Below are 14,382 nucleotides of genomic sequence, written 5' to 3'. Positions count from 1 at the left end.
CATTTCCTTTCAGGTGATGCTGTTGTGCCGCCATCTACTCGGGTGGAGAAAGGAACACACTGTGCTTGGATTGTTTTCTCTCCAACCCCGCAAGAGCAGGCGGAGTTCTCCAGCTCAGGAATCATGGGTGATTTTGTGGTTCAGTATGACGTGACCATGCCGGATGTTGCAGGAGACGTACAGGTTAGGGAAAGGACAACCCAACCAGAACTGAGACTAGATGGAACATTTGGGGCTTCAGGACTGCCTTAGAAAGGGTAACACAGACTGTGATACAGAGAAATCCAGGCAGAGACCAATGCAAGCATGAGAATGACCTTGTTAGATAAAATTGAAGGGCTGCTTAGTCCAGCTGTGTTGCAACGCTTGTCAGCCAGATGCCTCTAGAAGGTCACAGGCAGGCAGGACTGTGAGTACGTGGTTCAAAATAAGTCCTGCTTCTGTCAAAGCAGAACCATGCAATCTGGATAACTTATGCAAATGAATGTCTCTATAAAGTACTTTCCATTTACAGTATTCTCAGTGTTTCAGTTTCTGCATGGGGCACAATTACACTGGGCAATCTTATTTAGACCTGGTAATTCTTCTGATAATTCTGTATTGCCCATACAAATCTTCCTACTACGCATGAGAGATAAAAACTTGCTTGAAAGGAAGGAAGGATGGTGAGATTATTAGGAAGCCAAATTCTCCGCCCAGTACCACATCCTGCACTTTTCCTGCAGTTGTGCTTGTAGGATAGGAAGATAATTACCATCCCCAGCTACCTTTCCTTGGAACCTGGTAATGCAAGAGCAGGGGTAGTCTGTTGTCTTCCCACTATTGTTGGACTCTTAACCACCACCAGTCCCAGCCAGCATGCACAATGGTCAGGGATGGTGGGGTTTTAAACCCAACAACATCTGGAGATCCACAGGTTCCCCATCCCTGGGATTGTTTGTTGTTATCATCCATCTGTCTCAAGAGTCAGCGGAGTGTGGCTCTGGGCATGAAGTCAAACCACTGGAAAATCACAGCGCCTGCTGTGGCTGCAGAGACTAGTAACTCTTAAGTGCTGCCCCCTGTGTTGGTTTTGCTGCATTAGCAGCACCAAAGCGACTTCTCTGGGATGCAAGCATAGGTAATGTGTGTGGAAGTCCTGGGCTGCCCAAATGACAAGACCCCCTGCCGGCCTCCCTGATGTGGTCCAAAGGAAAGCAGAGAAAAACGTTTGGCGCCAGCTTGGCTGCAGGAGTTGCCGGAAGGAGGCATACATGGCGCCATCCAGTGGCCTTAGGGATTGCACTCTGGATTTGTGTAGGGTGGGATTAAATCAGGGGTTGGCAAAGTTTACCTCGCCTGGGCCGGTTCACTCCAGCGGAGATCCCTTGGTGGGCTGGATCGTGACTTCCGGCACCTGCATCTGCGCAGGCACGATTTCCGGCGCCACGGAAGCAAGTCCCAGTGCTGCGCTGTGTCGGTTTAGCGCAGCACGCAGGGACTTGCTGAGCAGGCAGCTCAGTTCGGGGGTGGCTCGGGGGCCAGTTAAACGACCCCTGTGGGCCGCTTGTGGCCCATGGGCCTTAGGTTGCCGACCCCTGGATTAAATGATAGTGCGCACCCTTTCCAGAGTGACCGTTCTACTTCTCTCTCTCTCTCTCTCAGATCTACAATGGCTACTTTGTCCACTTCTTTGCCCCAAGGGGCTTGCCCCCTGTGCAGAAGGACGTGGTGTTTGTTATCGATGTCAGTGGCTCCATGTATGGCACCAAGATGAAACAGGTGAAGTTGCAAACAGGAAGGGTCCCTTTCCCCTGAATTGGTGTCTTTGTCTTGGCACACGTGCCACAGTCCAGAAGGAAAACATGGGTTGTTATTTCCCAAGATGCACTTCTTCTAAGTCCAATTTCCTGGTGTTTATATGCTAGAATTGGGCTCAGTGCTATGCAAGGCTTGAATGTCAGTGTGAACAGGCTGTGTGAAGAAAAACAGAAGTGAACTATTATGGCTACATTTTTATCCCACCCTTCCTCAAGGTGGCATACATGGTTCTCCTCCTTCCCCACACAACAGTCCTGTGAGGTGGGCTAGGCCAAGAGAGTGTAACTGGCCCACAGTGTCACTGTGCAATCTTCATGGCTGTGTGGGGATTTGAACCCAGTCCTAGCACTACATTACACGGATAGCAAAGGATTATCCGTTTTAAATGTTGAATCTAAACTTTAAATGCTGTTGAGCTGGGTTGATTTAATATTTTCTAACAACAAATGTTGAGCTCAACAGGACTCACAATAATCACAACGATAGCATTAAAAAACAACAAACAAAGCAATCACTATAATTTCAAAGGCAATAGCTGATGAAGCAAACAAGAAATTCATCAAAACAATTAGTGCAATTCAGTAATGTCAGAGCATTACCAGCTTTTTATGCTGTGTGCAAAGGAAGAAGCACCTCACAGAAAATGGCTCCTCCAAATTTTCAGCAAATCTCCTTCTTCCCATTTGGTCTGCTGCCCCATTCAGCAACGTAAACCTCAAGAGAAGGTTTTGTGGGGACTCGGGAACAGTCACCCTTTCTGTGACTGTTTTAAAATGTTTTTAGATGTTTTTAATTTTAAAAAATAAAATATAATTGTATTTGTTGCTTGCCACCCTGGGCTCCTTTTGGGAGGAAGGGTGAGGTAAAAATTCAATAAAGAAGTAAGTAAGTAAATTATGTGTGGCAGTCATTACCTGCTTTGACTCATTAAGCATAGCTAATACTAAAATTATTCTGAACTTGGAACTCTTTGCACATGGCACCTTCTTGAGGAAAAAATTCAAGTTGCAGGATGAGGCGAGTGTCGTGCACTTCACAAGCCATTAACCCTGAGCTGCAGATAAGTTGCATGGAGCTGAGTCTGGACAGGTTCAAAGAGCAGCCCCTTGCGGCTTGGGAAACATGGATCCCCATTTACTTAAGCAGATGTTTTATGTAAGGACGTTTTCTTCCGCAGACCAAAAAGGCCATGCACGTCATCCTGAGCGATCTCCACCACGATGACTACTTCAACATTGTGACTTTCTCGGACGCTGTGAATGTGTGGATGCCCAGCCATTCCATCCAAGCTACGCCTCAGAATATCCGGAAGGCCAAGGACTATGTCAGCAAGATGGAAGCAGACGGATGTGAGTTCTGGGCCGGCCAGGATAATTGCTGGGGGAGGGGTGTTGCTGGTATGCTGATTCTGGAGTCAAGGACACAAACAGCCATTGGGGTATTGGGAAGAAGGCTCCATATTTGCTCTCTTGAGCTCTGCCTTCCCTGTTCTTACACACAGGAGCCGAAACGGGGGTAGATCAAAGCTGCCAACCCTCACTTTCAATAATAATAATAATAATAATAATAATAATAATAATAATAATAATATTAAATTTTATTTATACCCCACCCTTCCTGGCCAGAGCCGGGCTCAGGGTGGCTAACACCAATAAAATCACAGTAAAAAACAAAAACAATCATGATAGGGGGGAAAGAAAAAACCAGTTTAAAATACAGGTTAAAATGCAGTTTTAAAATGCAGCCTCATTTTAAAAGTAACCGATAAATCCAAGGCCATAAGGGGAGGGAAACATAAGGGTCAGACTGAGTCCAAATCAAAGGTCTGTCTTGCAGGCCCTACGAAAAGTTGTCAAGTCCCGCAGGGCCCTAGTCTCTTGTGACAGAGCGTTCCACCAAATCAGGGCCAGTACTGAAAAGGCCCTGGCCCTAGTTGAGACCAATCTAACCACCTTGCGACTTGGGACCTCCAAAATGTCATCATTTGTGGACCTTAAGGTCCTCCGCGGGGCAAAACAGGAGAGGCAGTCCCGTGGATACGTGGGTCCTAGTACCCAAATTCTCCCCTTTGGGTGTGACTCTTGAGCCCAGATTCATAGCCATCTCTGGGTCCATCCCTTCCTTTAGACACCACTGTTCTTCTCAGAAAACCTAGGAGTCCTGTCTTATGATTTCCCGGGCCTTCTGCTCCCTAGGGACTGATATCAACGCAGCTCTGCTTGCTGCCGCCTCCGTCTTCAACCGGAGCTCTCCAGCGGCGGGGAAAGTTGTGAAGGAACAGAGAATCCCCCTGATCATCTTCCTGACAGATGGCGAGCCCACCTCAGGCGTGACGGCCGGCAGCCGCATTCTCGCCAATGCTCAGCAGGCTCTGAAAGGCACCACCTCACTTTTTGGCCTGGCTTTTGGCGATGATGCGGACTACGGGCTGATGAGGCGCCTGTCGCTGGAGAACCGCGGCGTCGCTCGGCGCATCTATGAGGATGCCGATGCCACTTTGCAGCTGAAGGGTTTCTACGACGAGATCGCCAGCCCTTTGCTGTATGATGTGGAGCTGGCCTACCTGGACGGGGTGGCGCAAGACCTCACCCAGAACCTGTTCCCCAACTATTTCCTGGGCTCCGAGCTGGTTGTGGCCGGGCGGGTGAAGCCAGGGGCACCAGAGCTGCGGGTTCGCACCACGGGGCACGGCCAGGAGGGCCCCCTGAGCCTGGAAAACGACATCTCTGCCAACGCCACGGAAGCTGCCCCCTTTGGCTGCTTTGGAGATGCCAACCAGATCAGTCGCTTTGTGCAGAGGCTTTGGGCCTACTTCACCATTCAGGACCTGCTGCAGGCCCGCTTCCGAGCCAATGACACAGCCGCCCGCCGCCTGCTGACTGAAAAGGCCACCAACCTGTCACTCAAGTACAACTTTGTCACCCCCGTCACCTCCCTGATTGTGGTGCGGCCAGATGAGGACATAGAGAAGGGCCGGCCAGCGAAAGCTACTACCAGCCCTCCTGGGGTGACCAGAGCGTTCAAGGCCACCCCCACAACATTTGGGGTTTCCGCTGCATTGGGGCTCTCTAAAGTGGCAAAAGCCACACCTGCCCCTGGAGCGACCAGTGTCCCCGTGGTTGCAAAATCCCCAAAGGCCACAGCAAGGCCAGGATCTGCTCCCACTCCCCTGGTCCCAGTGGCAGCAGCTAGAGTCACGAAAGCAGGCAGAACCACGTCCCCACCGTTTGCTGCTGTGACTGCCGTCACTCCCACCACTGCCTTCATTTCCCCAGTGCCTCCTGCTCCCGGTCACACCAAAACGGCCAAAGCTGCCACACCAGTTCCAGGAGTGACTGCCATGTCTCTGACTCCTGCTGTCAGCCGTGGGTCTGCTAAACCACCCAGAGCCACAGCCTCCCCAAGGGCAACTAGGCCGCCCATCAAACCCCCCAAGCCCAGCTCCACCAGAGCTGGGAGACTGAAGGTCACACTGCAGCCACACTCTGTTTTGGAGACTAGAGGAACAGCTGTTTCCAAGGTCCTGTCAGGGACCGCCAGCACAGGGCACAGCAGGCCTCCCACAACAGGGCACCCGCCTGGCAGTGCCAAGGTCCTAGGGGGTCAGTCCAGTCCCTGGGAGCAGCTAGAGATGACACCAAACCCTGTCACCCAGCACCAAATGCCTACCAGCTGGCAGGCAAGTACTGCCAAGGTGGAGGCCGGGAACGTTCCCTGGAGTAAGACAACAACTCCCAAAGGTGGGGCAGCCGCAGAGATGCACACTGACAAGCCCCCATGGAACAGCACCATGCCTTGGGGCACAACATCTGGAGCTACACCCCTAGTGACTCTGGGAGCAGAGCTGGAGAGTAAAAGCAGGGTTCCTGGTAGCACCACCACTGCGCCAGACATCAGCCTCCTCCTGCTGCCCGGGGAGTCTGAGCTACGCTCAGCCACCGACCAGGACACAGAATATGTGGAGTCATTGAACCCGCCAGCTGTGTATAGTTTTGTGACACCCCGGGGACACGCAGGTAGGTGCAAGGAAATAGGAGTTGCTTTGCATGTTACAGCCTTCTTCTGACATCTGCAACCTAGTCTACACCTGACCAACACTTGGCTCACTTCCAGCATCCTTAATCCAATTATGCTGCTGGTCTCCCAAGCTATGGGTCTTGCTTGAGGAGGAACCTGGCTTGGTTCAACACTCATGTCTTAACAACTCTTTGGCTCTACCAGCGTTTGGTGTCACCCGTCCAAAGAACCAGCTGTGTGGTCTCTTTCTTCCCTGCTCTCTCTCCCACCTTAAGCTGTGCTCTAACTTTACCATCTTTCTCCTCATTTAGCACCCATTGCTTCCTTCTCCCATTCCTTCCTTCTAGCCTGTGCATCCTGCACTGCTAACTCTTCCCAGCAGTCTGGCTTTCCCCCAGGTCATCTCCTGCTGCTGCTCTACATTCTTTGGGATGTTGTTGGACTCTTAGCTCCCATCAAGCCCTGGTCAATGTGCCCAATGGCTGGGAATGATGGAAGTGGAAAGTCATGTTCGCTGCCTGTGCTCTATGGCATCTTCTTCCCATTCTGCTCCCAAATTGTTCAGGCTCTCAACTTTTGTTTGTCTTCTCCTCAGAAACGCTGGATTATGAAGACTATTCAGGTAATCCTGCCATCATAGTCACTCACTCTGAACTTTGGGGGGCTGGTGAGGCCATCATATTTCCTATTTTAAAAGGTTTTATCAGATTCCAGTCCTCCTGCCTCTCTGGTGGTTAAGAGATGGTTTTCAGCTGGGAATCAAGGCTGGCATGAACACAGGGCCTTGCCAGTTCTTTCTTTCTTTTTACAGAAATCCCACATGGATATTAATATGCAGCAGCCTCCCCCAACCTGGTGCCCTACAGTTGTTTAGGACTTTGCGCCTACCCAGCATGGCCAGAGGTCAGGGATGATGGGAGCTGCAATTCAAAACATCTGAAGGGCATCAGGTAAAGGAAAGCTTGCATATGGGAAAGTGGCACTTGGCCTTGATACGATATGATACGATATATTTATTGTCATTGTCCCATACAGAACAATGAAATTTAAAAATCTACATAAGACATTCAAAATCCCCTAAAACCTTATTTTAAAATACAATATACTATAGAGACTCCTTATACTGCATTTAGAACCAGAATTGCATTTGGGTAGAAACTGTTTCTCAGGCAGCTAGTCCTGGTCTTTATAACCCTGTACCTTCTTCCAGAAGGCAGAAGCTGAAAGAGATCATTTCCGGGGTGCGCACTATCCTGCGCTATCTCTGCAGCTTTCTTATGGCACCTGACAGCATAGATTTGATCTAAGGTGGGAAGAGTGCACCCAATTATTCTCTCTGCAGTCTTTACAACCCTCAGAATGTACCCTAACATGGTAATAGTACTTGCCAGAAACTCAGGCTTGGCATACAATTCTGAGATTACTAGAACAGCCTGAAATGGGGACATTTTAAAGCCTCTCCTTAGAAATGGGAGGCAAGAAGTATACGCCCGGTCATACCACTTCCAGGCTAACCAGAAAGCTGAAATTTAATATACACGAAGCCCCCATGTCATACCTACTACCCAGAGCCTGAAAATGGGCCACGTCTGTAATGGTTCTAGGGGTTGCTCGTGCGTAAGCGGGTGTAAAAACCTGGCTGGGTTGCCTAAGTGAACCTTTTCTGTCCGGACAGCCACTCACCCGTGGCTGTCTCAATCGCTGGCAGAATCCGTGAGTGGGCGTTTCTTAAACTTCTTCCAGCAAAGAAGCTCTTTGACGCCTAGTCTCCTCCTACTCTCTCTGCGCAAAAGCCTTCTGCGCAAGGAGGGCGTAGGCAGCAGAGGACCTCTACTCTTCCCACCAGTCCCCGGCAAGGAGTCATGGCACTGCCTCGCCGCTTCCCCCATCTGCCCCCCTTCTCCACTGGTGCTACGCTGATTCTCTTCCCCAGAAGATGGGCTGCCTCTCCCAATCCCGGGACGCTCTCTGGAATCCCTCTGGATTTTGCTCTCTCCCTCCGGCACTGCTGGCAGTTCCCTGACAACGTCTTTGTATCCAACACTCAAAACACAGCACAATAATTTTCTCTCCTAAGGGAGACCAGCCATTGCAGCACCAAGCAAGCCAAGCCCAATATCTCACAAAAGTGTGTGTGTAAATCCTGTTCAGGCATGGATTTGTGGGGAGGGGCCAGAAATCATTGGTCTATGCCTGCAGAATGCAAGCTCCATTTACTAGCATTTGTATAAAACTTGAAGGCTGCTCAAGATAAATTCAAACTGATAGTATTTGGGAAGTCGTCGTGGGCTTCCAGGCAGGTAGTGCTTGGAGTCAGGCCCATTGTAGTCGCCTGCTCCTGGCTGAAAAGCAACAGCACTGTTCTCTTTCTATCCCACAGCAAGCAGCACCGATGTTTCAGTGACTCCCTTGGGTTCTGCAGGAAGAGATAACTATTAGCAATGACAACTGAAGGGATTCAGAGAAATGCTGGGCTGGCTCAGCCCCTTGGGAAAGGGGGTTGAGGGCAGTGGTACCGGGGAGGTTTGCTTCCAAGGTTTGCCCGACTCCTCTGAAAATAGACTTTCCTTTGCAGACTTCTTAGAAGAACCGGACGGTGATTCAGGTACATCCCTGCAGGATGGGTGCATAAGGGCAGCAGGGCTGATAACTGGTGGGTCCAGCGAGGTCTTCTGTCGGACAGGAACGGAATCCAAAAAGCCACTCAAGTCTGGGTTCAGCCAGGCTTTGCCCATGGCCTGTAGCTGCCTTTGTTTTGTCCTGGCTCAACCACCACCTGCCAAGATTTCATTCTGAATCCACCCTTCCCCACCTGCCATCTTTTGCCCTCTTTGCCCCGCCTTGGCCCAAGGTGGTGGTGGTGGGGAGGTGAGCATTTTCAAAATAAACAGCTCGATCCTGGCTGTCCAATCCTTTTCAACGTCTGCGCTGCAGCAGCCCATAGATGGGCCAAGACAGCTGATCCAAATCCATTTGGGTTAGCTGCTAGGCAAAGAGGCAGAGCCTGTACCTTGGCCCCAAAATCAGATGTGTGGTGATACTGGCTGCCCAGATACGCTGAGAGCGCTGCTTGATGACCAGTGGGTCTAATGCTGCTCCTTCCATCTCTCTTTCCAGGCTCCTTGGTAGGTTCATCTGACCCTGGCTTCTTCACCTTCTCCTCCTGGGGTAAGGCCATCTTATTCCCAGGCATGCAGATTCCCATACCTCCCTCATTTTTACATTTAGCATCTTACACCCTTGTTTGTCTTTCCTTGCAGTGGATGGAGACCCTCACTTTGTAGTAAGGTTGCCACATTCACTGGGGAACCTGTGCTTTACTCTGGATGGATGCTCAGGTGATGTCCTGCGCTTGGTGAGCGACCCTTCAACAGGTAAGGGCTGCAGTGCCTTCTGATCAACATGGCGTGGGCTTCTTCAGAACCAACCCAGAGGGCTCCAAGAACAGAAGAATAGGTATAGGCAACCTCTTGTTTTCAATAATTTTGGCATTTCAAGCCAGGCACATGTGCCTGCAAGCATATGCAGCGTGTCTACCCACCCGTCTCCATCCAACCTGGACAACTTTTAAAGAACCTGACAGTTCCTCTGAGGATGTGCAGATAATTTATCAAGAGAATCAACATCTGTTAAAAATGGATCTAGGACTCAGTGCTTTTCACCTCTGATGGGAAGCAAGTGCAAACAAAAAATGGCAGGAACTGGGTAGGAAGAGAGAATTTTAGCTAGTTGACAAATCCTGGGAGTAAGGAGATACGTTCCTGTTTAGATGCATTGAAAGCAGTTAAAGCAACAGGCATGGCTTACCCCAAAGAATTCTGGGAACTGTAGTTGTTAACAGTGCTGAGACCTTTCACACTTACAGTTCCCAGCCCCCTTAACAAGCTACAGTTCCTAGGATTATTGGGGAGACAGTAGGACTGTTAAGAGCATTATAAGAATGCTTCCGGTGTGGGATGGCTGTGACCAGAAATACGTTTTGGTTTAGTGGGCTGGTTTAGACTTGCAGGCATGGGAACCCTGTGGCCCTCCAGTTGTTGGACTCCAACTCCTACTGGCACCAGCCAGTCTCACCAGTAGCCAGGGATGATGGGGCTTATACTGGAGGCCCACAGCTTCCCCAGCTCTGGATTAGAGCTGTTGCAAACCAGAACACCTGGGTTCTGTGCCTTCTCCCTCTAGGTGGGAAGTGGGGAAACGGAAAGACTGTTCTTTCATTACAGAGTGCTGCCTTCCTTTGCCCCCCCAGGGTTGTCTGTCAACGGGCACCTAATGGGGGCCCCTTTCAGGCCAGGCCACGAGGAGCGTCCCCGCACCTACTTTGATGCCATAACCATAGCAGTGGAACACCCTCGAGTTGGCTATGTGGTCAACGTAACACGGAAGGGCGTCACGCTCCATGGTGAAGGTGAGCTGGTGTTGCCCTTTGCCCAGCGGGCTGTAATCCACAAGCCCCAGCTGGCAATTTCTGTGTGGCCTGAAGCCAACGTCACCATATGGATTGGTCACGAAGTGGAGTTCCTGGTTCTTCTGCATCGCTACAGTCACCCCACGGCCCTGCAGCGGGATCATCTCGGCTTCTATGTGGTGAACAGCAAGGGGCTGTCCGCTTCAGCAGGTGGCTTGCTAGGTGAGCAACTCCTCTTACAAACGCAGCTTTTAGGCTGCTAACTAACACCATCCCTCTTCCACAAGCAGTTTGATGCAGGTTGCATCTGTGGCAGGGACCAGAGAGCGCTAGGGTTGTATTGCCCTAGTCCAGACTGCAATGCAATTATTTAGGAGTGCCCTTACTCTACCTGCCTATTTGTAAAAACAGTTGAGTGGAATAGGCAATTTTCATAGAGAAAAACAGCAGGGGAGGGGTTAATGCCCCCTTCCTCTGTGCTATGGTCCCACTCTGGGCCTCTCCCATACACAACCTGCCACAGTTGCTGCAAGTTATAAAAAAGAGAGAGAAGGAAGGATTCAAAGATGCTTTTACAGTCGCATATAACTTGATCCAGAGTAACTAGAATGCAAGCTCTTTACATATAGTACCTTTTTGCAATTTTAACTTCAATATACCCAAAGCAAACTCTCTAATCTTGCTGGGAGTTTTATCCATCTTTTGAAATCTCCTCTCCCTCCTTTCCAATATGACCCCCCAGGGATCACAGTAGCACCTGATGGGGAACCTGGTGCCCTCCAGCCACCGCTGGATCCTGGATTCCACCTTCCAGCTTCCCTGACCATTGGTCCTACTGGCTGACGCTGATAGGAGCTGGAGTCTGGAGGGCACCAGCTCCCCCACCCCAAATGTGTTGCCCACTCCACCTTCACTTAGACCAGCAGCCCCTGTCACTTCAGTGTCTACCCTTCAGGAAACCCCAGATTTTTAGGACAGAAGGTATTCCTAAGCAGCAAGTAAAGCTGCAGATGTGTGGGGAACTTTTGTCCCTCCAGCTGTTGCTGAACTTCATCTCCCATCATGGTCGACCATACTTGCTGGCGCTGCTGGGAGGAGCTGGAGCAGCGACAGGAGCTGGAGGGCCAAAGGTTCCCCCCACTTGCTGTAGAAAACGAGATCTGTGCTGGACATGAGCGTGGTAAGGCTAGTTTGACTGGATGCTTCATCAGTCTAATTCCCCACCTGCCTTTTCCTGACTACACACATCATGTGCTCCTGTTTTGCCAATTTGCTCTTCCACAGGCCAGTTTCAGAGGGACACCATCAGGCTCTCCCCAGCCCCCACCGAAGGGGAGCGAGCAGCATGGATGTGGAGGGGCTCGAACAAAGCCCTAGTCACCGAGGTCACCAAAATACTGAAGGATTCATCCTGGAGGGCACATGAGGCACCATGCTGGCTGCTGAAACGCAAGGATGTGGAGGGGCTGTTGGGGGCTCCCTACAGCTCCTACGTAACCTCCAACCTGCTGGAATTGTGAGCCAGCCATCTTTCACTCAACAGGGGTAGCGAGCGACAAAAGTCCAGGACTTTCCCAATTCCCAACCTCGCGCCCCCCCCCCCAATCCTTACGCGACAGGGATGGTGTGGAACAGGAGAGCCTGTTGTCTCCCTCCCAGGACCTTTGCAGTAGATTCTGGGGGGTGGAGGCAGGATAGTTTTGTTTTGTTTTGTTTTAAATGTCTCTCACAGTGCAGACATGTTTAAAATTATGCCCTCATTACACTGTTTTATTAACTTCATATAGAAAAGGACAGTGGATTTATCACCAAGGTGTCTCCTCATCAGTTTGTGCAGGGAATCCTGAATGGGCAACTCATTCCACAGGAAAGGCTGTGCAAATTTTCAACATCATCATCCTTGATGCTGGGAGTATATTCACTTTTTCTCTCCCCCTCCCCTGGCAAACTTTCCAGCAGATATTTGGCCCTCCAAAACCCCAAATTGTTAAAAAACAGCAACACAGTCAAAGGTAGATTTAGCGGCAGACTGAAGCTTGCCCTACTTGGCCTATGAAGAATAAGGGCTGCCTGTCCCTTTTGCAATAGTTGCCTATTCCAGCAAATGCACCGTGGCCTCTGCTCTTTTCAACACTAGCACACTGTTGGAATAGATCTGCAGGAGAGCCACTTACCAGTGGTGGGTTCAGAAACCTCGATGGTTTCATTGGTGCAAAGTGGAGACAAACCAGCTAGCAGCTATGCAGAATTCTGCTTTGTGCTTAATGCGGTTATTTAAAAGTCCTGCAAAGAACCATCCCTTTTCTTTGGAGCATTTTGGCCAGAAGTGTGGCACCATTAAGTCTTGAGAACTGATCTGTGAAAAGGAGAGTTCAGTTCCAGGATGAAGATGAGGAGCCAAATCTGAGAACATCCCATGCAAGATGAAAACCTCTTTTCTAACCGACAGCAATCCATACAGAGCCGCAGAGCAGCAGAGAAGAGCAACCCATTCAGGACACCCTCCTCAGACCTCACCTGGAGTACTGTGTCCAGTTCTGGGCACCACAATTCAAGAAGGACACTGACAAACTGGAACGTGTCCAGAGGAGGGCAACCAAAATGGTCAAAGGCCTGGAAACGATGCCTTATGAGGAACGGCTAAGGGAGCTGGGCATGTTTAGCCTGGAGAAGAGGAGGTTAAGGGGTGATATGATAGCCATGTTCAAATATATAAAAGGATGTTGTTTTCTGCTGCTCCAGAGAAGCGGACACGGAGCAATGGATCCAAACTACAAGAAAGAAGATTCCACCTAAACATTAGGAAGAACTTCCTGACAGTCAGAGCTGTTCGACAGTGGAATTTGCTGCCAAGGAGTGTGGTGGAGTCTCCTTCTTTGGAGGTCTTTAAGCAGAGGCTTGACAACCATATGTCAGGAGTGCTCTGATGGTGTTTCCTGCTTGGCAGGGGGTTGGACTCGATGGCCCTTGTGGTCTCTTCCAACTCTAGGATTCTATGATCCTCTGCTGATGGAGAATGGGTATCAGGTTGTTCAATAGTTAACAGGAAAGGGGGTGCTGTTTTAAGGTGGCCCTTCTCACCCCTGTACCTTGGAAGCTACAAGTCAGGGAGCCCCAGTAGGCTGTGCCGATTTATTCTGCATTTTAATCCCTTAAATGACATGTCAATCCCTCCGCTAGCTATGATGAGCCCCACTTCTGTACCAACTTGCCCTCTGCACTAAAGGGCGAAACCAGAAGCAAACAAGGCTGCGGTGGGGCCAGTAGGGCAGCAGAACCAAGAAAATGGATGTGAGGGATTTAAAGTGCATCAGCCTGGTCCCTGCACAGGAATGACTAGAAGGCCTCTTCCAGTCTCGCCCCCGTAAAGTTTCTGATTAGACCCCAACAATGTGATAGCACAGAAAACATAAAACAGGCAACCCCCTACCCCCAATCACTCTAGGAGCCCAATGTCTCCCAGTGATGCTGTTACATGACATACATTCATTTTTATTTATTGGCTTTATGTTCAGTAAGGCTGCCCCTGAATATTGCAGCCAAGAGCCTCTTTCCCAGAAGTCTGAGACCAGCTCTGGCAAGACAACATTCTCTTTTCATGTGTTAAATTGTATTTTACAATTCATACAATAAAACGTAAATGACTGTTGAGGGATAGCTGAATGGTACCCCGAGTCTGGACCACTGCCTGGCAGGAAGTAAGACTACACCTGTAGCAAGCCACTTGCAAGGGTCTATGTTACTTGCTGCATACCCCTCAAAAATACAACATCAAATGCAAAAGGATCAGCCTGCTGTTTCTATGCAAAAGGGACAAGAGGCAAACGAGTATTGTGTGCCCCTGACACAGATAATGTTATTCACCACCTGCCCTGTTATAATCTACTTAAGAAGAAAAAGGATTTTAGCTGCTCCTTTCATGAATTTCAAATATGGCTGAACTGAATATATGGCTGGTTTGATTTCAGGTGGAAGCTAGTGATATTGGAGGGACAGAAAACACCTAGATTGTGAGGGAATTCAGCTGCTAAAAATATTGTTTAATGGGATGGTTTTGCATGCTGCTACTTCCTTCTTGCATTAGTTATGAGGGTGAACCCATCACATACTGAACAGGACAGCATCACTAGACTAGGCCTGATGTCATGGTGTCACCG

At 49.8% G+C, this 14,382-nt stretch overlaps 1 protein-coding gene across 3 annotated transcripts in view; it reads left to right on the top strand.

The window, feature by feature from the left end:
* ITIH6 (inter-alpha-trypsin inhibitor heavy chain family member 6) overlaps window positions 1–13,888 on the top strand; it is a 31,049-nt gene extending 17,161 nt beyond the window's left edge. The window contains exons 6-15 of one of the 3 annotated variants that reach the window (XM_083482776.1): window positions 14–183; window positions 1,645–1,761; window positions 2,978–3,149; window positions 3,996–5,816; window positions 6,413–6,439; window positions 8,393–8,422; window positions 8,935–8,985; window positions 9,078–9,191; window positions 10,067–10,447; window positions 11,510–13,888. In XM_083482776.1, the coding sequence (XP_083338902.1) occupies window positions 14–183; window positions 1,645–1,761; window positions 2,978–3,149; window positions 3,996–5,816; window positions 6,413–6,439; window positions 8,393–8,422; window positions 8,935–8,985; window positions 9,078–9,191; window positions 10,067–10,447; window positions 11,510–11,745 (3,119 nt within the window). In that variant the 3' untranslated portion in view covers window positions 11,746–13,888. Of the gene's footprint in view, window positions 1–13; window positions 184–1,644; window positions 1,762–2,977; window positions 3,150–3,995; window positions 5,817–6,412; window positions 6,768–8,392; window positions 8,423–8,934; window positions 8,986–9,077; window positions 9,192–10,066; window positions 10,448–11,509 lie in introns of those variants that run through there. The other 2 variants (XM_083482777.1, XR_014520725.1) reach the window with 2 other exon arrangements.
* Window positions 13,889–14,382: the final 494 nt, after the last annotated feature.

This window comes from Podarcis liolepis (assembly GCF_965112155.1).
Source record: "Podarcis liolepis genome assembly, chromosome: 17".
Lineage (NCBI taxonomy): Eukaryota > Metazoa > Chordata > Lepidosauria > Squamata > Lacertidae > Podarcis > Podarcis liolepis.
Note: the sequence above shows the minus strand (reverse complement) of the source record. Positions and strands in the feature narration are given on the sequence as shown.